General features: G+C 47.6%; 1 protein-coding gene across 3 annotated transcripts in view; it reads left to right on the forward strand.

Annotated features, from left to right (window-relative positions):
• Window positions 1-23,963, forward strand: part of SPTB (spectrin beta, erythrocytic) — a 138,384-nt gene that overhangs the window by 65,270 nt on the left and 49,151 nt on the right. For all 3 annotated transcript variants that reach the window (XM_023232409.2, XM_023232391.2, XM_023232401.2), the window contains 10 exons: window positions 13,787-13,938; window positions 15,101-15,274; window positions 16,225-16,316; window positions 16,709-16,789; window positions 17,143-17,258; window positions 17,674-17,786; window positions 18,618-18,805; window positions 20,757-20,874; window positions 22,194-22,352; window positions 23,569-23,871. In XM_023232409.2, the coding sequence (XP_023088177.2) occupies window positions 13,787-13,938; window positions 15,101-15,274; window positions 16,225-16,316; window positions 16,709-16,789; window positions 17,143-17,258; window positions 17,674-17,786; window positions 18,618-18,805; window positions 20,757-20,874; window positions 22,194-22,352; window positions 23,569-23,871 (1,496 nt within the window). The remainder of the gene's footprint in view (window positions 1-13,786; window positions 13,939-15,100; window positions 15,275-16,224; window positions 16,317-16,708; window positions 16,790-17,142; window positions 17,259-17,673; window positions 17,787-18,617; window positions 18,806-20,756; window positions 20,875-22,193; window positions 22,353-23,568; window positions 23,872-23,963) is intronic.

Below are 23,963 nucleotides of genomic sequence, written 5' to 3' on the forward strand. Positions count from 1 at the left end.
CAGGACACAGTGCAGATAAACCTGCCAGTTACCTGTGCAGATAAACCTGCAAGAGATGTTAGCTTGCCACCTGCACTGTGTGGCCCAGGGCAGGTTTCCCCTCCCCAGGACATAAAACCTTCCATTGTCCCCTTACCACTCTTGATAAAAGCTATACTTCCTCTCTCAGAACTCTTTACAGAACCAAGGCTGCTTCCCTTCTATGGGTGACTGCTATCTATCATTGTGAAGATGCTTTATCAAATATTAATACGCTGAGGTTAATAATAAGACTGTGTTCTCTCCCCGGGCAGTGCAGTCTGAGTGAACCATGTTAACAGCCTCCTCCATCTTTGGGACATTTCTGTGGGATTTGTTCCCAAGGGCAAGCTCTGACCCCAGGCCTTGACTGTGTATATGGCTCTCAGGAGCAGCCAGCACCCATTCTACCTGCCCCATGTGTCCCCCACATGCTGATTGGCTGAGGAGGAGGTGCCAAGGGTGTTGTTTTCAGAGCATCTGTAGCAATTTTCCATTTTCCCTTTATAACATGTCACTGAGAGAGAGTGACAAGGAGGCTAGGAGCAGCTGAGTCTCTGCGAGCATTTTACCTCCAAACCCTTTGGCCTTCAGACTCGGGAAAGTAGATCAACCAGAGAGTCTCATTTTACAGTCTAGTGAGACAGAGGTAGATCAAATAATCCCACACGTGTCTATATGCATAGACACATGTGCACTGCAAATTATGGCAAATGCTATGAAGATTTGCTGGGAACTGTAAAGTTTGTAACATCAACTGCAGCTCAGTTCAGGGGATAAGCGTGTTTGAGTCAGAGCACAGGGTCGGTGGGGTTGATAGGAGGGCAGGCAGGGGCCACCTCACAGGCCTGATAGGCCACTAGTGTTGCCAAGGTCCTGGGCAGGAAGCAGAGGAAAACTGTGGAGTTTAAGGAGGGAATTCTTTGCAAAACAGTGGCGAGGTTGAAGCGTCCAAGAGAGGGAGCATTAGCTGTGGGCTGCAGGACAGGAGCTGAGTCTTCAGTAGAGGGTGGAGGGTAGGAGTTGCTTCCAGCCCATCAAAGTACTTTCAGCAGGAAAATGACATGGTTAGATTTGGATTTTTAGGGCTCGCTCTGACTACTAAGGATCACCCTCTGTAGGGAGAACAGGTTGTGGGGAGGCTGTGCAGAAGTCCGGTAAAGAGAAGATGCTGTTTGAGTTAGCTTGTTACCCATAGGTGAGGAGAAAATGGTCTACCTGGCAATATCACTCTTCTGTCCTCCTGCCTCTATCGTTAGGGGACCTTGATCAAGTCACTCTTCTGCTCCTCGGGGCCTCTTTATCCTCACCTGTAACATCAGGGGCTTGAACTAGATGATGCCCAACGCCCTTCTAGCTCTGACAGTTTGAGCAGAAGCCACCTATGGAGTGGTGTTGACAATGTGCCTCTTTACCCTGAACCATGTAGCTTTGGTTCCTGGCTTGGGGAAGGGAACTGATCCTTTTCAGCCAATTGGTGCTTCTCCAGAAACTCTCTCTGTTCACTAAAGGCATCACCTAGGCTGAGGTCAAGTCCTGGACTGTCTTGATGTTTGCAGCCCTGTGTTCTCAGAGAGTGTAATCTCTCTCTGCAGCCACCACCTGCATGCAAGACAACCATGCCTGATATTTGTGCAGCTGCTTCATGTTCTAGCTGCTTTTGTTCAGGTCATCTCCATGACCCTTCACCCACTCTGTGAAGTGGGCAGGGTATAGCTGTTGTCATCTCCCTAGAGATGAGGACGGTCGCAATGCCAGGAAGTGGTCAGGACAGGACTAGGATCCCAGGGCTTTAAAGTCATCACAGCGATGCTTGGGCTGCAGCCCTCGGACCCTATTGAATGTTCTTCATTCTTACCTTTTGTGCTCCTTTGCACCTCCCCCCCCCCACCCGGAGATGCCCCTTCCCATTTTTCTTTCCAACACCAGCCTTTTGAGCCTCCTGCCTCCTGCCTCTCCCCTGTCCAGTCTCATTTACACAGGATAGTTAGAGTCTTTGTCCTCCAGCACACTTTCGGGAGGTGCTGCTTTACTTAGGAACCTCCGGGCTGTTATGTACCTGGACTATAATGTTCACATTCCCTAGACTGTCCTGCAGCTGCCTTGCTCTGGATAAATTCACTGCTTCTCACCCCCACTCCCAAAACCTGCATACATGTACACACATGCACACACACACATAGGCACTTGCCCGTTGCCACCTAAGGGGCTTTGAATATGACCTCCTTTTTCTTCCCCGCCATTCTAAAACCATTATCATCTTCAAACTCCAGATGAAAACTAGCCTTCTTCAAAAATAAAAAAACTTTTTGATTTAAACTGGTCTACGATAACTTGTTTTCTTTTGCAATAATATATAAAGATCATATTTTATGTAAACATGCAATAGGAGCTGGACACAGTGGCTCATGCCTGTAATCCCAGCATTTTGAGAGGCCCAGCAGGGAGGCCAGGAGCACCAGACCAGCCTGGCCAACATGGTGAAACCCTTTCTCTACTAAAAATACAAAAAATTAGCTGGGTGTGGTGGCACATGCCTGTGATCCCAGCTACTCGGGAGGCTGAGGCACAAGATTTGCTTGAACCCAGGAGGCAGAGGTTACAGTGAGCTGAGATCGCGCCACTGCACTCCAGCCGGAGCGACAGAGGGAGACTCTACCTCAAAAACATAAATAAACAAATAAAAAAGCAAGAAGATATTTACTTTGATATCTTTTTAACATTTTTATTAACAATAATATATATTTAATATAGAAAATATGAGAAAAACAGATAAAGCAGAGATTTTGTTAATGTCTCATATAGACATTTTAATTTCTACAGATGTATGACTGTATAGGTCTGTGTATATATTGTTATCTATAATATTATAATCTCAGACCCTCTTTCATGTAGCAATATGCTATGAGTATCTTTTCATGTCAGCAAACATGCAAATTATTTTAATGGCTATATTGTCGCCCTTTGAATTACTATACCCCAAGCTCAGCCTCCCAAATAGCTGGGACTATAGGCGTGCACTACTGCACCCAGCTTCTGACCACTTTAAAATCAGTCTTATGGGCTTTATTCTTGCATTTGCATCTTAAGATATGTAGTAAGCATCCTAAACTTCCATCTTAGAATCACCCCTAGCTATGTCGCAAATCCATAAGGGTTGGGGAAACAGCTGTTCACAAAACCAGTGTGATGAAAGTTGGTTGAAAGGAAAATTCCTCTCCAAACTGGTTAAACAGAAACAGTAGAATTTGTGTCATCATCATTTATGATGTGTCCCTGAGAGTCTGCCCCATGCTAGGCTTTATTGTGGATTGGCATCTGTGTCATTGAGGTTCGCCACAAGTTCATGGCTGTTAAAGTATGGCTCACTTGGCCGGGCACGGTGGCTCATGCCTGTAATCCAGGCACTTTGGGAGGCCAAGGCAGGTGGACCACCTGAGGGCAAGAGTTTGAGAACAGCCTGGCCAACGTGGTGAAACCTGGTCTATACTAAAAATACAAAAAAAAAAAAAAAAAAAAAAAAATTTAGCTGGGTGTGGTGGTGCGTACCTGTAGTTCCAGCTACTTGGGGAGGCTGAGGCAGGAGAATCACTTGAACCCAGGAGACGGAGGTTGCAGTGAACCAAGATCGCGCCCCTGCACTCCGGCCTGGGTGACAGAGGGAGACTCCATCTCAAAAAACAAACAAACAAACAAAAACAACAACGGCAAAACAAAGCATGGCTCACTCTGGTTCCCTAAGCTCTTGGCTTCTTGGCATGAGAAGGAGAGAAATCACAAGTTGTGGACCTGCAAAGGGCTCAGCATGAAATGACTGTTTTCAGAAGACTCATGGTCCATGGGCCTCCCTTGGTGCCTTTGCTCCTACCTGTCTTTCTGACCTCCTAGTTTTACCTGTAGCTTAAGGCTGTGAGTGACTGAAAATGCAGACTTCCTCGAGATAGAAACTTTTTTGACTTTTCATCTATTAGTCCTCAGGGTTTATGAACTTTATATCCTATTTTTCTTTATGGCATCTGTTGTTTCATATTATAAAAGCAATGTATGCCCATTGCAAATATTTTAGAAAACACAGAAAAGAAAAAAAGTTACCCAGCATTAGAACATAGGTTTGAAAATGTTAATTTTCCTCCAAAATACATTATAATATCCTTTCCTGTCATTGAAATTTCTTTAACAACCTTAATAGTATCCTCATTCATATACCAAAATATTAAATTATCCCTTGTTTTTGATTATTTAGGTTGCTATTTTCTATTCTTGAAAGCAAATTTTGGCCGGGCGCGGTGGCTCAAGCCTGTAATCCCAGCACTTTGGGAGACCGAGACAGGCAGATCACGAGGTCAGGAGATCGAGACCATCCTGGCTAACACGGTGAAACTCTGTCTCTACTAAAAAAAATACACAAAACTAGCAGGGCGAGGTGGTGGGCGCCTGTAGTCCCAGCTACTCGGGAGGCTGAGGCAGGAGAATGGCGTAAACCTGGAAGGCGGAGCTTGCAGTGAGCTGAGATCCGGCCACGGCACTCCAGCCTGTGCGACAGAGCAAGACTCCATTTCAAAAAAAAAGAAAGCAATTTTTTTTTTAACAGAAAAAGGAGGGATAGGCACAAAACCCTCAAGGAATGTAATAGAAAGCCACCGAAGCAATAAATAGATGGACCCAGAAATGGGAGATGAAGCTTCCAAAGATAAGATACTTCAACTTTACCGTGTGGTTTAAGGACGGCTCCTATTTTTAAAACAACCCCAGTAGGGACTTTTGATGGTGAACGTCCCAGATGCCCGTGACGTCAGGGGTGAAGCAGGTCCTGGAGTGGGTGGGGCTGGCGGCTGGTGTGCTGCTAACCAAGAAGGGAGGAGGGAGGACCCACCGGAAGCCTGGCGAAGGAGTAACACAAGAAACAGACTGAGCCGTGACCCTGTGGGGAGACATTTATGCTTTAAACCCCCGTGGGGAGTATTCAGAGGGCAGAACCTCAGACAGTAGCTGTGTGGGGGTCGGGGAGGCAGAGCGTTCCTTGCTCCTTACAGACCTCACTTCGCTCTTGCATCCAGGGGCCAGTGCTTCTGCCAACCGCCTTGCTCTCTGCTTTTCACTTCTCTTATGGGCTCAGGTGGTTAAAGATGCTTATGATTTTGGCCTGATGAAAAATCGCTAAGGCAGGAAAGCACACAAAAGGAATGAGGCTATCTTGGAAAAAGGAACAAAAGAAAAACATGTTAGTATTTTCTTTAGGCTGGGTGCGGTGGCTCACGCCTGTAATCCCAGCACCTTGGGAGGCCAAGGCGGGCAGATCACCTGAGGTCAGGAGTTTGAGACCAGCCTGGCCAACACGGTTAAACGTTGTCTCTACTAAAAATACAAAAATTAGCTGGGCATGTTGGCACACGCCTGTAATCCCAGCTACTCGGGAGGCTGAGACAGGAGAATCACTTAAACCCAGGAGGTGGAGGTTGCAGTGAGCTGAGATGGTGCCATTGCACTCCAGCCTGGGTGACACAGCGAGACTTTGTCTCAAAGAAAAAAAAAGGAAAAGGAAAATATACCTATTTCTGTTTTGAAGAAGTAATATATACACCCAGTAAGTAAAACCCAAAAGCTATAAAAGGACAAATGACAAGTTTTACTCCCATCTCAGTCCCCCAGACATCCAGTTCTTCTCCCACAAACTCTGTTAATCATTTCTGGTGTATCTTTCCAGGAATATTTTATGTATATATAAGCACATGGTCTATATTGTTTTTCCCCAGCTGTAGTTTTGTTTTGTTTTGTTTTTTACTGTATACTGTTCTATGTTTCTCACCCAATGTATCTTGATGATTGTTTTATATTAGTATATAAGCAGCCTCCACATTTTTTTGAGACAGAGTCTCACTCTGTCGCCCAAGCTGGAGTGCAGTGGCACGATCTCGGCTCACCGCAACCTCCGCCTCACAGGTTCAAGTGATTTTCCTGCCTCAGCCTCCTGAGTAGCTGGGATTACAGGCACGTGCCACCACACCTAGCTAATTTTTGTATTTTTAGTAGAGGGAGTTTCACCGTGTTGGTTAGGCTGGTCTGAAACTCCTGATTTCGTGATCTGCCCACCTCGGCCTTCCAAAGTGCTGGGATTACAAGCGTGAGCCACTACGCCTGGCTTATTTTTTTAATTAAAAAAATTTATCAAAAGATTTTAAAATTTAAAAATGCAATGAATTTTCAACTTCTATGTAGATTTTTTTTTTTTAACCATTGTATGAATAGATCTGTAGGAGAAATTCCTAGAAGTGGAATTACTGGGTCCAAAAGCATGTACATTTGTAATTCTGAGGGGTCTTGCCAAATTGCCTTTCATAGAGGTTGAGCCAATTATACCCTCTTCAGCAACACATGAATGTTTTTTCACCACATCCTTGCCAACACAAGTATTTTATCAGACTTCTTGATCTTTGCCCAGCTGATAGGTGAAACATAGTGTGTTCGTGTACTTTCATTTTACTTCTTGGCCTTTATTATGCAAAATTACAAACTGATAAAAAAGTAGAGACAAAAATATAATAGGATCATTACATTATCACCTAAATTTAACAATTGTTGATATTTTGTTATATTTGCTGATTTATTTGGGGGGTTGAAGCATTGTTAAAGTAAATTAAAGATCATCATGATATTCTCCCCCTAATTACTCTAGTGTGTATCTCTGAAAAACATGAACATTTTCCACCTAACCATGATATCATTATTACACCTAATAAAATTAACAATAATTCCCTAAAAATATAACCTGATACATACTTGATATTCAGATTTTCCAAGTTGTCTGAAAAATGTCTTTGTGATCAGTTTGTTCAAACAAATTAAGGACCATTATTAGATTGTGTATTTGCATGTGTGTGTGCATGCACGTGGGCTTTTAATTTGGACCTCTATTATGAGTGACTTGTATATTTTTTTATACATTTTTTTAATACATTTAAGAGATGCTTATAATTTTTTCTGTTAACTCTTTGTTCACATTATTGGTCTTTTTCCTTGTTAATATGTGGGTGCTTTTTGTATATTAAGTACATTAGCCCTTTTGTATATTAAGTACATTAGCCCTTTAGAAATTTTTTTCCTCATTTGTTTGACTTTGCTTATGGTGTTTTATCCATTACAAACTTTTTTTTTTGAGGTGAGTCTCAATCTTTCACCCAGACTGGAGTGCAGTGGCATGATCATAGCTTACAACAGCCTCAAACTGAGCTCAAGTGATCCTCCTGCCTCAGCCTCCTGAATAGCTAGGATTGCAGGTGCATGCCACCACACCCCTCTAATTTTTTTATTTTTTTGTAGAGATGCAATCTTGTTATATTGCCCAGGCTGCTCTCAAACTCCTGGCCTCAAGTGATCCTCCTACCTTGACCTCTCAAAGCTCTGGGATTATAGGTGTGAGCCACAATGCCTGGTCCAACACAAACATTATTTTAATGTAATTGAACTTTCAAATTTTTATTTTATGGCTTTTGGATTTTGTGTCATATTTTGAAAGCCCTTCCCTACACTAACATTGTAGAAAGCATTTACCATGATTGATCTTTTCTTGTTGTTGTTATTGTTGTTTTGAGACAGGGTCTCATTCTATCACCCAGACTGGAGCACAATGGCAGAATCTCGGCTCACTGCAATCTTCAGCTCCTGAGTTCCAGTAATTCTCATGCCTCAGTCTCTTGAGTAGCTGGGATTACAGGCGCGCGCCGCCATGCCTGGCTAATTTTTGTATTTTTAGTAGAGACGGGGATACGTCATATTGGCCAGGCTGGTCTCAAACTCCTGACCCAAAGTGATCCACCTGCTTTAGCCTCCTGAAAGTGCTGGAATTACAGGCATGAGCCATCATGCCTAGCCTTATTTTGGTATTTTTATAGTTTTGTGTTTTACATTTCAATTTTTGACCCACATGAAAATTATCCCGGAGTATGAGGTATGAATGTAACTAACTTTTCCTGCCTGTCCATCCAGTTTTGCCAATACTGTTATTGAGTACTTCATCTTTCCCCTTCCTATTAGAAATGCCACCTCTATCAGCCATTAAATGCCAGTATGTACTGGGACTATTTCTGTCCCATTGATATATCCATCTTTTCATATGCTAGTACAACACAGTTTTACTGTAAGTTTACACTATTCTTTGATAGACAAAACATCTGGAAAGGTTGGTAGCCCTTTAGTACTCTTATTTTTTGGAATATTCCTATTTTTGGTTGCATGTTTTTCAGTGAAGTTTTTAATCATTTGTCTTTTTATCCCACAAATTCAAATTGTATCATTTAAATATATTTAAAACACTATTAAATATATATTAATTTAAGGTAAATTGATATCTTGATGATGTTGAGTTTTTTATTCAAGACCTCAGCGTGCATTTCCGTTTGTCCAGATTTTCTTGTGCATGCCTCAGGAGCCTTTTAAGGTTTTCTTTGTATGGATTTTGCATATTTCCTTTGAGATATAATCTGAAACATTTTGTATCTTTATTAACATTGTGGCCCTTACAAATTCGGATTTCAGGAAATGACCCTGCTACACCTTCAGTGCCTCCTTTGCCTCTAGGATCACTTTTTTTTTTTTTTTTTTGAGGCGGAGTCTTGCTCTGTCACCCAGGCTGGAGTGCAGTGGCGTGATCTCGGCTCACTGCAAGCTCCGTTTCCTGGGTTCATGCTATTCTCCTGCCTCAGTCTCCTGAGTAGCTGGGACTACAGGCGCCGGCCACCACGCCCAGCTAATTTTTTGTAATTTTAGTAGAGACGGGGTTTCACCATGTTAGCCAGGATGGTCTCGATCTCCTGACCTCGTGATCCACCCGCCTCGGCCTCCCAAAGTGTTGGGATTACAGGCGTGAGCCACTGTGCCTGGCCAGCCTCTAGGATTAAATCTAAACTTCTTAGCCTCTCGTTTAAAGCTTTCCGCATCCTGTTTAAAACCTGCTTTCCCCTATAATCCCAGCACTTTGGGAGGCTGAAGTGAGCAGATCACAAGGTCAGGAGTTTGAGACCAGCCTGGCCAATATGGTGAAACCCCATCTCCACTAAAAATATAAAAAATTAGCCAGGTGTGGTGGTGCAAGCCTGTAGTCCCAGCTATTTGGGAGGCTGAGGCAAGAGAATCACTTGAACCCAGGAGGCAGAGGTTGCAGTGAGCCGAGATCGCACCACTGTACTCCAGCCTGGGCGACAGAGCGAGACTCCGTCTCAAAATAAATAAATAAATAAACCAAAACCCTGCTTTTCTCTAACCTGTAGCTATTCCCTAGCCCTAGCCCCTGAATAAGCTTTGGCCATTTTTTTTTTTTTTTTTTTTTTTTTTGAGACGACGTTTCACTCTTTTTGCCCAGGCTGGAGTGCAATGGCAGGATCTTGGAGGCTGAATCAAACGATTCTCCTGCCTCAGCCTCCTGAGTAGCTGAGATTACAGGTGCTTGCCACCACACCTGGCTAATTTTTTGTATTTTTAGTAGAGATGAGGTTTCATCATGATGGCCAGGCTGGTCTCAAACTCCTGACCTGAGGTGATCCACCTGCCTCAGTCTCCCAAAATGCTGGGATTATAAGCATGAGCCACCGCGCCCGGCCTAGCTTTGGCTTTTTATACCTGTCTGCTTGGACTCCTTCTGTCTCCCTGGCTCCCCTCCCCTTCTGACAATCCAAAGTGGCTTTCTTTACCACGTCCCCCCTCGACCACTCCAATCGGAAATGACTTCTTTCTTCTGAGAACCCTCGAGCATTGACCATATGTGTCATGTATCTGATATGGAATTCAGCATTACCCTGTGATGGCTTTTGTGTTATTAAAGTGAACTGCCACTTATTTCTTATGTGCTTGCAGAAGTTAATTGGTGGGTTTGAGTATTGTTTCCTCAACTGTATCTTAAGGCCTTGGGGAGAGTGAGCTGCCCAATGCCCCTGCAGCACCTAGGACAGGGCCCACTAGTAATAGCAGCAGTAGTAGTGATGATAACAATGAAAGTTCACATGACGGCAAGCTTTCTCTGTGCCAGCCCGTTCCATGTACGAACTCACTTATTACTGGATAAATATATTTGAGGGTTTTAGTGTCATGGGTGTATTTGACCTCAAACTAAACCTTTGAAGAGTTTTAGGTCACCCAGTCCCCATACTCAGACAATAATAATTCTGGGTCAGAGCTGATCAGGGAGGAAGATTAGTTTTCTAGGCAAAGGCCTAACACATAGCAGGGAATGAGGATGGCCACAGCCTGGGAAGGAAAGGGAAAGAAAGAGGAACAGAGAGGGCTGTGCACAGTGGCTCACGCCTGTAATCCCAGCGCTTTGAGAGGCCGAGACAGGAGGATCACTAGGTCAAGAGATCAAGACCATCCTGGCCAACATGGTGAAAAATACAAAAAATAGCCAGGCGTGGTGGTGCATGCGTATAGTTCCAGCTACTCAGGAGGCTGAGGTAAGAGAATCACTTGAACCCAGAAGGCGGAGGTTGCAGTGAGCCGAGATAGCGCTGCTGCACTCCAACCTGGCAACAGAGCGAGACTCCGTCGAAAAGAAAAGAAAAGAGGAACAGAAAGGAATGAGATGCCAGGTTTGATGGCAGCAGAGGCTGTGAACCAGTCCACGCTGGTGGACTCACCCCCTTTCCTGCACTGGCAGGGTAGGGCTCTGGAAATAAGGCCTGGCTCCTGGCAGGGCTGTGCTGAGGCCTCCTTCCCATGGTGGGTCCCAATAGGATGGTCTGGGTCCCCTGGGGACAGCAGGCCCAGTGCACAGCCACCTCTCTTCCTGTCCACACTACCGGGGTTCCCAGCCTAGCTGGCTCCAGGCCACCTGCCTCTCCTGCACTTGGAAGGCATGGGATGAGCGTCTGGGCTGTGCGGGAGTGAATGTGCTGAGCACGCCAGTACCAGGTGGCTGGAGCCAGCCAGCTCATGGAAATGCCTCCCACCCAGGGGCCTTTTCTACCCTTCCGATCATCATTAGCCTCTCGAAATATTTCCGTGTCTCAACATTGCAAAGCGTTTTGGGGCTCTGGGGATTCTGGGTGATTTTGCTCCAGCCTTCAAATAAACAGCAGCTAGGAGGCCACCTGCCTGTGCTCAAAACCTGTGGCTCCCATGTTTGAGGGTCCAGGAGGCATCATTCATGTGGTGAAAACTGGGGAGATCCAAGGGTGCTTTCTGATACTTCTGCACCAATAAATGCACCAGCCCAGTGGCCTAGAATTAATCCATGTTCCCAGCTAGAAGCACTCCCTTACCCTTTGCCAAGCACAGATAAATAGGTCTCAGCACCCATGTACTGAATTGTTTGCATTCTTAACGACAGGAAAAGGAGGAAGAAATACTTTCACTTTGGGGGACACCTACCTCTAAAGGGGCTAAAATTTTCACCCCCCTTAGTCAGAGGCTCCGCACCTGACCTGAAGGGCTAGCTACTTAAAGAATAGATCTGGGCCGGGCGCGGTGGCTCAAGCCTGTAGTCCCAGCACTTTGGGAGGCCGAGATGGGCGGATCACAAGGTCGGGAGATCGAGACCATCCTGGCTAACACGATGAAACCCCGTCTCTACTAAAAAATACAAAAAACTAGCCGGGCGAGGTGGCGGCGCCTGTAGTCCCAGCTACCCGGGAGGCTGAGGCAGGAGAATGGCGTGAACCCGGGAGGCGGAGCTTGCAGTGAGCTGAGATCCGGCCACAGCACTCCAGCCTGAGTGACAGAGCGAGACTCTGTCTCAAAAAAAAAAGAATAGATCTGGTTTCTAGGGAAAGAACTGTGGGACTGTGGCTGGCTCTGTTGAATCTAAAAATGCCCCAGAATAAATGTCATTGCTTTCCGTCCAGTATGGCATCAAACCCCGTTTAGTTACATTTTGCTGAAGCAGCATTTAAAATCAGGAAAGTGGTTTAATTTGCTGCTGACAAAAGGGTAAGGGGAGTTTTCTCGCTGAAACTTTGCACAGAGGCCCAGAATAAATGAGTGCCGTTTAAATTCTACATGTATTTAGGATTCACACAGTCACTAGTAGTACTTTTCCTCTTCTTGGAAGTCTTATTTAGATGGCTGCTGTAGAATTCTTCATGTATGACTCAAGCCCTCGTCATATTTATAATAGAGTCTGTCTGCCTCAAGGATAGGGACCGTCAGTCTTGTCCTTGAGTTCCCCACTGCCACCCAGGGCCTGGCTCCTGACGGTTGTATGGTAAACATTTGCTCTATGAGTACACAGAAGAATCAAGGGTCTGAGTTCCTAATACCAAAATAGCCATGAAACAGGAAGACATCTGATGCAGCAAGCCTCAGGAACTGCCAGGATTCTACCCTTGAGGCAGAACTGGCTGAGCTCCTCTTTTTGTTATTGTTGAATCAGATATTTAATAATTTAAAAAGCCAGCCCTTTCACGGTTGAGGCTCAGTCGAGCACACAGCCTGCGTCTACCGCGCGGACACTGCTCCTGGCTAGGCCACTCCAGGTGTGTCCTGGCTGTGATCTCCCCCACCCAGCCATGTACCCTCCCCAGGGATCCTCCACAACCTCCAGGCCCAGCCTCACTGCCAAGTCACCTCCTGCCCTGAATCTTCAAACCTAAGTGCCCAGAAGCCAATTGCCACCAAACTGTTCATAAATCCAGAGAGGGCTCCCTCCTCTCTTCTCACCTTCAATTCTATCTTACTTGTTTTTCTTCTTTTCTGCTACTTTCCTTTTTTTTCTCCCTCTCTCCTCCCCTATTCTTTTCCCTTTATTTTGTGCCATCCCAGTCTTCTGTCCTCTCTCCAGCATCTTGTCCGAGCTTCCCCAGGTAATGCTCATGCCTACCTTGGACAGACCACCAGCATTATTTGTACAGAGGCATTAAGAAGTACCCCTCCTGATCTGGTACAGCATGGGCCAGGGGCTTGGCTTGGGCTGATGCTGATTTAGGGTGGGGATGTCATGTCACCTTCCCAGGGGTGAGAAAGACAGCATAATGCCACAGACAGCCCTCAGCCCAAACCTTCGCTATCCTTACCCCCACATGAATCACACATTCTACATATCCTGTTCCCTTGCTCATCATTTTCCTCCCCCTACCAGGAACTCCTTGAGGGCAGGAAATTTGTTTTACCTCTATGTGTCCTCAGGCCTAGCACAGGGCTGCCACATAATAGGAACAGAATCCATGTTTGTACAGACCGCCACAATACAGCTATGGGGTACTGATGGTGTGCCAGGTTCCAGACACTGGAGACAGACAGGTGACCAAGACAGATTTCCCTGGGCTCAGGGAGCATCCAGGAGAGAGGAGGAAATGTAAATGCAGGGAGCAGGGGACAGGAGGGGAGACCCAACCCAAGTGCCATTTACACTGGCTCTTAAAGGATGAATTAGTGTTAAGTGAAGGAGGTGGGGTGGAATGGAGGGGCTCAGAGCGTTCTAGGCAGAGGGAATGTTTGATGGGTGGATGGGTAATCCTGGCATTGAAATCTGAATTCAATGGCACAACAGTACAGAGTAATCTGACTGATACAGGGAAACAGATGCTGAATTAGGAGTGTCCTGATACTGTTCATAGAATATAATGGCAGTGGGAGTGATCTCCTTATTGCCTCTGTTCTGGTGGCATGTGGACTGGTATTGCTACATCTTGGTGGCAAATGCTCCCAGGAAGGGAGTGGAATGAATACATCGACCTCCTCTGGCAAGCATGGGGGTACCCTGGGCTTAAGGTAAAACCCCTTGGCCCCATGTCACATGGACCCTGCCAACCTCAGGCGCCTCACCAAGGTTCTTCTCTCCACCTAGATGAGCGGGAAGTTGTTCAGAAAAAGACCTTCACGAAATGGGTGAACTCGCACCTGGCTCGAGTGTCCTGCCGCATCACCGATCTCTACAAGGACCTGCGGGATGGGCGCATGCTCATCAAGCTGCTGGAGGTGCTCTCTGGAGAGATGCTGGTAAAGTCCCTTCCATGGGCCCTGGGGCTGCTGCCATTGGCCCCTCTTCAGCAAAGCCATGGTTTGAGGGCATCTCAAGTTCTCATGGCCTTCCCAGTTTTCTCTCTGCTCCTTTGGGAGGCTCTAATACTTAGAATGGGAAGCATCCACGTGGCTGACTGGGTTCTCTGAATTCTCCCCAGAACTTCTTGCCTCCTCTGACCACTCCCACCCCTTCATGCTTCTCCCAGAAGCCATGCAGAGCTCCTGACTTTCACACTGGGCTCTGGGCATCTGTTGCTGGCCTGTGATGGCCTGGCCCTCAGTCTCCCCATTGGGCTAAGATGTGTCTCTCTTGGAACCAAGAGGAAAGTGTGGAAGCCATTTTGCTGTGTGTTTTATCACCCTTGCAAGTGGAAATTTATTAGAGGCTGTCTCAGTTGTAACCCGCCAGCAATACTGTTAACCCCAAAGGAGAAGTAGATGAAGGTTTATGTTTTGCTCAGCACAGAGTAAGCTTTGTGTCCTTGGGCCTATCAGGCAGGACCCTCTTTTCCTCCATTTCCCCCATGTGTAAAATGAGGACAATGATACCTGTACCTGATGAAGTTATTCTGAGATCCTCAGAGTCTGAATGAAAAGGCTTGAATGAAATGTTGCCTTTTCAACTCCATGCTGAAGTTCTGTCTCTCACCCTGCATTGAAATTCCACTAGAGACAGTTACCATGGGGAACCCATCAGATGAGGCAGTTATCATCAGGGGAGAGGAGAAGGTTGATTGGCAGGGATGAACCCATTATCAATCACCAAGCTAAAAGTCACTCTTAACACTGACTGGCAGTAAACAGTTCTTAGAACTGTGCCTGGCACATAGTAAGTGATCAGTTAACCAAATGTTATGTTATCTTATGCAAATGCCATTTTTCGCCCACTCAGAGGGCTTTGTTCAGCCCTGGAAGGGCACTGATGCAGCCTGGTTGCCAATCTCTGGGTGCTTGTTGGAGGGAATCTCTGAGCTTTGCTGAAAGGAAAGCACTGAATAGTGTCAATGAATGACCATAGGACTTGGAGTTTGGCCAAGAGAGTGGAGGGTGGGTGCTTATGACAAGAGCTGGTCTAGGCTGCGGCCTCTGGGATGACTGCAGTTCCTCCATGCCCACGGGGGCCACTGCTGTCCCCCAGCCAAAGCCCACCAAGGGGAAGATGCGCATCCACTGCCTGGAGAACGTGGACAAGGCTCTCCAGTTCCTCAAGGAGCAGCGTGTGCACCTGGAGAACATGGGCTCCCACGACGTTGTAGACGGCAACCACCGCCTGGTCCTGGGCCTCATCTGGACCATCATCCTCCGCTTCCAGGTAGGTTCCTGGGGGGCAGAGGAAGTCAAGGGAGCCCTCAAGGCTGCACAGGGCCTGGGAATCTTCTAAAATGGTGAACAGAGTGGGGGTGTTAGTGCACATTCTGGGAGTCTGTAAATCTTCCATGTGGGATAGTGCTTGTATCACCCCAAATCATTGAAGCTCAGGGGGAGCTGCTCACTCAGTAGTATAGTCTTTTCGGGGAGAAGATAGAAGTTAATTGGTAGCTGGGTTGATATCTGGCTGGAAGATTAGCTTTTTAGCCTCCTCCCCCTACATATGTAACTTCTTGGTTTTTGAAATAATTAGATTCAGAAATTGCAAAAATTGTATAGAGGATCCGTGTGTATATTTTCCAGTTAGAAACTTTTCTCTTCTCACCCTGAAATTCAAAGTCCAGATAATTTGTAAGGAAATTTAGAAAGGGGAAGGGGAGGAAAACAGGGGGACAGAAAGAACCTTGCCCGAGGAGGTGAGGGCAGGAGAAAGAAGACAGCATACAACTCACGGACTAAAGACCTCAACCAAGTGGTCCTGGATGTCCGATCTCACTCTCCATGGATGTGTAAAATTGAACAACAATAGCAGCAGAGTTGGGGAGAATGGAAAGGCAAGAGGAGCTGCTAATGAAAGTACAGTACTCACCAGCATTCATGTTGTTCCACAGCCTCAAGGGGCATTGCACGTCCAGAGGAGGAATCGGGGCATCTCATCACTGATTCTCCAAATTCTATTAGAGTTATCCAATTACAGCTGTCTTGTCCCTGTGCCATTTTGGCTGACTGAGGCAGGGAAACAGGCTGCTGGGGCCCAGGGCCTCAGGGTGTGGTGTTGCTGCGGGGCTGGCAGCTACAGCAGAGGGACAAGGGAGGGAGCCTCCCAGGGACAGCAGGAAGGCACAGATCCAGATGCGAATTCTCGTCAAATCTCTCTTGTTCTCCTACCCTCAGATTCAGGATATCGTTGTCCCAAGTCATGAAGGTCGTGAAACACGCTCAGCCAAGGATGCGTTGCTGTTGTGGTGTCAGATGAAGACGGCAGGGTATGCCCTGGGAACCAGCTGTCAGCACGTCCCCCACCAGCCCCTTGCTCCCCACAAGCACTGCCATCCCCAGAGGGACACTAGACAGCATCACCCAGAACTACAGCTGCCTGCCTGTAATTGATGCAAAGTCTGTCCTGACCTGATTCTTTGAGGCCTGGAATACAGGATTCTTTTCCAAAGTTACCTGCAGGCAGACTGGGGGGTCTGTGTGGTGTTCACATCTGATGGGGGAGCCTCTGTGTGTGGCTTAGCTGCTGCCCCCTCTTGGTGACCTGGCTCAAGAAAGGACAGTTCCATTTCTTTCCTGGTATATTGGCCCTCAGTTTGTACACTTGTTTGGGACTACAGAAAATCTAATTCTTAGCTCTTACTGTTTCTCTTGGATGCAGCTACCCTCATGTCAATGTCACCAACTTTACCTCCAGCTGGAAGGATGGCTTGGCCTTTAATGCCCTGATACACAAGCATCGGTAAGAGGGAAGGGACAGCCAAGGGGACTGACTGAGACAGACTCCCTGGGAATATTTGGACACATTGCATTTAACATGGAGTCACAGAAATGTGACCTCCGCTGTTCCTTCTCCTCTCCCCTTCAGCACCCCATAGCACCCCCACTTTCCTTAAATCCCAGCATGTCTGCCACCCACTTCCCTCATGTGCCGAGGCTCACACTTGCCCCCTCTCCTCTGCTCCCGTCTCCTCCTTTCACTCCTCTTGTCCGACAAACCGCCTGCCTCTGCACAGTGTCTGCTTCATACTAGGGCTGCCCTGCTGGTGGGGATGCTGTGGCCACTCCCTTTTCACAGTCCAGCTTTGTCCCCAGGCCCGACCTGATCGACTTTGATAAGCTGAAGGACTCCAATGCCCGGCACAACCTGGAGCACGCATTTGATGTGGCTGAGCGCCAGCTGGGCATCATCCCGCTCCTCGACCCCGAAGGTGAGCCACACCCACCCCTGCCAGCCTTTGCTGCAGCAATGAGGGATGCACTCGCTGTGCTAGAGGAGCTCAGCTGCAGGACTTCTGTAGGCCAGCCCAGGTGCTGGGCAAGCTGTGGGCACAGTGAGGGGCAGTGGCCGGGCCAGGCTCTGCTCTGGGCCTGCTTCTCTGCTCCATGCTGGTTCCCATGCCTGCCTGGTCTGTTTGGAGATGGACTTTGGATCTTTCTTCTTTTCTTCTTTTGTAATTTGTGGTTCTAAAATGGATTTCATCACAGTCTTCCATTCTTGCTCTGTTGGTTGTCACTTTATGCCTGTAGCTGAACTTCATGCTGGAGGAATGGGGGATAAATCCTCTGAGCCTGACTTTCCTGGCTTCCAGTTTGGTCCTGAGAGTACACCCTTTTCCCCAACAGATGTCTTTACGGAAAACCCTGATGAGAAATCCATCATCACCTATGTGGTGGCATTTTACCACTACTTCTCCAAGATGAAGGTGCTGGCAGTGGAGGGCAAGCGTGTCGGCAAGGTACAAGCTGTTTTGGAACCAAAGTGTCACCCTTCCCCTGTTTGCCAGATCCAGACAGAGCGGCCCCCTTTCCAATCTAAGAAAGGGTGAAGAGTGCAGCTCCCCTACCCCCTAACTTCCTCTAAAGCTGCCCTTGGCAGCATTGGTGGCTCCTGAGCTGAATTCCAAAGCAGGTTGATGGTCTGTCCTGAAAGATACCACAGGCGGCTGCTCTGTGCCTGGCATCCACCTGGTCCACCTAAGACGCATGTCTCATGAACATCCCCACAGGAACCCTCCAGGCTTTTATGTGGTTTGTTTATTGTGATTGCCGACCTCTTAGGCACCCACAGTATACCAGAAACTCACCCATCGGTAGAGACCCTCATGCTAGATTCCTTTCCTCTGCTAGATAGATTCTTAGCTCCTGAAGGATAGGTACCATTTCTCATTCATCTCTGTGCCTCGTGTTTAGTAAAGACAATGGCTGGCAGCCCTTGACTCCTCATGAACATTTAAAAATGAACAAAACCCTGGCCCCTAAGTGGCTGGCATCCTGGCACAGCAAGCTTACCAATCTTCTCTAGCAATCTTCTCTAGCAATTGAGCTGCTCCCAATCCCTAACAGGCCAGCTCACTGCCGATTGGCAAGACGAGGGCTTCACCCACTTCCCGTCCACTCCTGCAGCCCTACCAACAGTCTTGGGCTCAGGGAACAAACCCAGCCTAGAGCACTCCGGGGCTTAGGAGGTGGGAGCCCCATTTCAGGGCACCTTGATTGTGGTCCTCATTGGTATCCTCAATGGTGGCTTTGCCCTTCTGATGAGAATAAGTAAGAAGGTGATTCCTTAGGTTATTGACCATGCCATTGAGACTGAGAAGATGATTGAAAAGTACAGCGGGCTAGCCTCGGACCTGCTCACCTGGATCGAGCAGACCATCACTGTTCTGAACAGCCGCAAGTTTGCCAACTCACTGACGGGCGTCCAGCAGCAGCTGCAGGCCTTCAGCACCTACCGCACTGTGGAGAAGCCACCCAAGTAAGGGCCTTGGAACACGGGAGGGTGGTCCTCAGTGGCTGGGAAACTGACCACCAAAAAGTAGAGCCAGGTTCTGGGCCTTATGAAGTGCATCTACGAGGCACACGCTCAAGATTAGAGAGCTGCACATGTGTCACCTGCCTCGTGCCCCTCTTCACCACTCTCCTCCCAAGCCACCAGCTTAGAGGAAACCAGCATTGATGAGAAACCTCGACTCACGACCAAAGACAGTGGTTCCTCCCAGATCCCTGAGGAGGAGCAGGAAGGAAATCATAGGCTTCTGAGTCTCTTTGAATAATCCAGGCTGAAAAGCTCCTCACTGGTCTGCCACTGAGCTGTGGGCTCGTTTTCTGATGAGATGACCTCTGTGCTCTCAGCCCCTGAGCTCTCTGCACAGGGTCTTATGAATCATCAAGTTCATCCTTCTTTTCCTCTCCCATCTGTCACTGCTCAGCAACAGAGCACTTAGCCTGCTTCTCAGGACCTCTGCCCTACCCTAGTGCGTGCAGAGCCTGTGTGCATATGCTTACACACAGGTGCATGCAAACAACCATACACACACATGCATACCTGCATACACACAACCATCCATACACACAACTGTGCACCCATGAACATGCATGCACACACAACCATACACACACAACCGTGCACTCATACACATACACATAACTCTACATGCATTTGTGCGTGCACACACAACTATGCACCCATGCATGTACATATGCACACACAACCATATGTGCAAACGCACATACATATATACAACCACGCATGTGCACATGTACACACACACAAACATGCACACATACACACAGGGCGTTCCGGCTTATCTGCCATTAGCTTGTCCAGCTCATCTGAAAGAGGCTTCTAGCTCACTGGTGGTACCTTCTGCTCTGCTATTCCCCCCACCCCCCACCCCCCCACTCTCCATTCATGACTCTGAAATGGGGAAAGGTGAAATGCTGACTCTAGGATATACTATTAACAAGTATCTGGTTTCTGGTCTGACACCAACCCATTTCTGAAGCCCTAAATCCAATACAGTTAGCATCCCCTATGAGTCTACCAGTCACTGCACACAGGGGTGTTATCTCTTGGCTGTGTAGACAGTGCTTCATGGCCACAGTTCTCTTAAGTGCCTGTGAGCACTGAGATCCATTAGACTGGGCTCAGGGTGGGGACACTGCATATAGCTGATCCTTGACTGCCAGGTCAAAGATGCAGAAATGGGGGGGACACTTGGGTACATGCAGAAATGTGGACGTACCTGATACCTGCAGCCTGTACCCCACATGCTAGACAGCAATCCTGCTGCCAATTCTTGTCTCCTACACCTACAATCCTCTCAGAGCCCAGCCTTTCCTGCCTTCTGGGAAGCATCTGGCCTGTAGGACTTGCCAGGAGATCTGGCTCATTAGGACCTGGGTGAAAGCTGTTTTCATTGTAGTATGCTCTTCCATGGAAAATGCTGCTCCTGGGGTTTTATTGACTCACTCAATAAGAAATTGACCAGAGAGCTAATAAGAAGCCCTCATCACTTGCAGAACAGAGAAGGGGTTTTTCTTTTTTCTTTTTTTTTTTTTATTGATCAGTAAAACTTGATATTTACAGGAATTACCAGAATACCTCAGCTTCCCATGTAGAAGCAAATGATAAATACTATGGTGGCCATTGTGTTTTCTTTGGTTTATATTGTAAAGACCCAAACCCCTATTAGATCTTAGTTGGTGAGAAGGATAGATGTTTTAACAGGTAAGCAGACCTATAGATTCTCTTTAGTTTTTCTGTGTTTAAAAACCTATAGATTCTCTTTAGTTTTCCCTTAAAAGGGAAATATGCTTTGCTATCTAAGTTTCAAGATGCCACAGTTCCGTATTGACTTCAGCAAAAAAAAAATTTGGCCATGAGATATGAGATACCAGTCTTCCTATCTCTGTTTTCTTGACAGGTTTCAAGAGAAGGGGAATCTGGAAGTTCTACTTTTTACCATCCAGTCCCGGATGAGAGCCAACAATCAGAAAGTGTACATACCCCACGACGGGAAACTCGTGTCTGACATCAACAGGGTACCACAGCATTTTCCATTATGCATTGATGGTGGATTGATTGAATTCCTGATAAGGACACAGTGAATAGTCGTTGGACCACATTAAACCAAGCCACTTTCTTTGGTGTTATTAATCCACATGTTGAATATTTGGGGGAGTTATCTGAACCTGGTTCTGAGGGGTCAGACTCTACTCCCCCACCCTCCTTTAATCCCCCTGTTCAGATGCCCTGAGTCCCTGAGTCCTCTTTTTTTGGAGACAGGGTCTCACTCTTCCACCCAGGTGGCAGTGCAGTGGCACAATCGCAGCTCACTGCAGCCTCACCCTCCCGGGCTCAAGTGAAGCTCCCACCTCAGCCTCAGTAGGTGGGACTACAGGCGTGCACCACCACACCTGGCTAAATTTTGTACTTTTTATAGAGACAGAGTCTGGTGATGTTGCCTAGGCTGGTTTTGAACTGAGCTCAAACAGTCCTCCCATCTTGGCCTCCCAAAGTGCTGAGATTACACATGTGAGCCGCCATACCCAGCCTCCTAGTCCATTTTTTTTGGAGTCAGTTTTACAGCCTATCCTTGATAGAACAAACTCAAGAACCTTGAGTTTGTCTTTGAAGATGGAATATTAACTACTTATAACCAAAGGAAAATGCCTATGACATTTCAGAGGCTTGGAGGCTTACCACCACCTGGCAGTTCATATTGAACGGAGGTAACCATTAGTCAATAAGAACTTACTGAGCATAGCCGGGTGCGGTGGCTTAAGCCTGTAATCCCAGAACTTTTGGAAGCCGAAGCAGGCGGATCACGAGGTCAGGAGCTCGAGACCATCCTGGCTAACATGGTGAAACCCTGTCTCTACTAAAAATACAAAAAAATTAGGCAGGCGTGGTGGTGGGCACCTGTAGTCCCAGCTACTTAGGAGGCTGAGGCAGGAGAAAGTTGTGAACCCGGGAGGCAGAGCTTGTGAAGAGCCGAGACTGTGCCACTGCACTCCAGCCTGGGCATCAGAGCGAGACTCTGTCTCAAAAAAAAAAAAAAAAAAAAAAAAGAACTTAGCATTCAGAGAAGTGAAAAACATTATTTTGGGCCAAGAGTCTGAGGAAGGTTTAGGGGAAGAGGGAAGTGAGACTCATGAGCAGTGCCCTCTGAATCTTTCATGGGTCCAGACATGAAAGCCAAAAGGCTTTTAGTGATCTTTAAGCTGTTACCACGTCACCCAAGAGCATCAGGTTGTACCTCGATTCCAGAAATCACTCAGTGTTGGGTGAAAGAGGTGGAGCCCCCAAACTGAGGCATTTCTCCTATACCCCAAGAATTCTCATTCCACCCTTTGTGCAGGCCTGGGAAAGCCTGGAGGAAGCTGAGTATCAGCGGGAGCTGGCCCTGAGAAATGAGCTCATTCGGCAGGAGAAGCTAGAGCAACTGGCCCGGCGCTTTGACCGGAAGGCTGCAATGAGAGAGACCTGGCTCAATGAAAACCAGCGCCTCGTGGCCCAGGTAATGAGGGACATGCTTTGGGTGACAGGAGAGGGGACATTCTTCAGAGCCCCCAGCTCTTGGCTGGGCTGGAGTCCAAGCTGGCTTCTCACAGCCTCTCCTTGTGGCTTGCATCCCAGCTCCCCCATGATCCGGTGGATCAAGATTTGCATCTGGGGAGGAACTCTCCAGGATTTATTAAATCTCATTTTTAGGAAAGAGCCTTGGAGTCTAGAACTGGCTGCTGAAGTTGTCTTTTGTGGGCTTGTAGCGTCAACTACAGCTGGGGTTTGAGTTGATGTTAAATCGTGGTTCTCGGGGGATATGGTAAAATCACAGACTGCACCTTGGCTGTGTCGACCATGCCTTTTGGACTCTGGCCTCTGGTGCTGTGACATAATTCTAGCTAAGCATGGACCCCAGGGCTTATTCTTCATCAGAGCATCTGTTCCCTCTCACTTAAAACTTGGAATCAAATTAGGTTCTTTCCAAAAAGGGACAACAAGTATTCTGAGAGCACTGGAGAGAGTATGTGCACCCCAGAGAGCGTGTGAATAAACCATCTGTTTGCTGGTGCATGGTTTCTGAGTGAGAAGCAGCCCCTTCCTGCCCCAAATCCAACAGGTCCACTCAAGGCAGGGTGGGGAGTGCCAGCAGGCCACCAAGGGGCTCCATTAGTAACACACAGGCTGCGTCTCCCTCACGGGTAGCACAGGAAGTGAAATCACGAACTTCTCACCGGGCGCGGTGGCTCACGCCTGTAATCCCAGCACATTGGGAGGCGGAGGCGGGCAGATCACCTGAGGTCAGGAGTTCGAGACCAGCCTGACCAACATGGAGAAACCCTGTCTCTACTAAAAATACAAAATTGGCCGGACGTGGTGGTACATGCCTGTAATCCCAGCTACTAAGGAGGCTGGGGTGGGAGAATCGCTTGAACCTGGGAGGTGGAGGTTGCGGTGAGCTGTGATCGTGCCATTGCACTCCAGCCTGGGCAAACAAGAGTGAAACTCCATCTTAAAAAAAAAAAAAAACCATGAACTTCTCTTAGAGGCTCTTGTAAGACATGACTTCTTGGAATTTGGGTCTGATAAGACAGCTGCGAAGGGAAGGCGGAGTTCTTGGGAATGTGCTTTCCCATCTAACACTGGTTCTGAAGGGACCCGCCCTTTCCCTGCATTTGGGGATGAGCCCGGGGGTGTCTGACTGAGCTGCCTGTTTTTCTCCCATGGGGCAGGATAACTTCGGGTATGACCTGGCAGCTGTGGAGGCTGCCAAGAAGAAGCACGAGGCCATCGAGACTGACACGGCTGCCTATGAGGAGCGTGTGAGAGCCCTGGAGGACCTGGCTCAGGAGCTGGAGAAGGAGAACTACCATGACCAGAAGCGCATCACAGCCCGCAAGGACAATATCCTGCGCCTGTGGAGCTACCTGCAGGAGCTGCTGCGGTCCCGGCGCCAGAGGCTTGAGACCACCCTGGCACTGCAGAAGCTCTTCCAGGACATGCTGCACAGCATTGACTGGATGGACGAGATCAAGGTGGGCCCTGGCGGCCACCTCCTGCCACGCCCTGCAGCACTCACGTTGGGTCTCAGGGGCCCTGCAGTTAGCACAGGCTTCCTTAGACACCT

Source organism: Piliocolobus tephrosceles, chromosome 6, assembly GCF_002776525.5.
Source record: "Piliocolobus tephrosceles isolate RC106 chromosome 6, ASM277652v3, whole genome shotgun sequence".
In the NCBI taxonomy this organism is placed as follows: Eukaryota; Metazoa; Chordata; class Mammalia; order Primates; family Cercopithecidae; genus Piliocolobus; species Piliocolobus tephrosceles.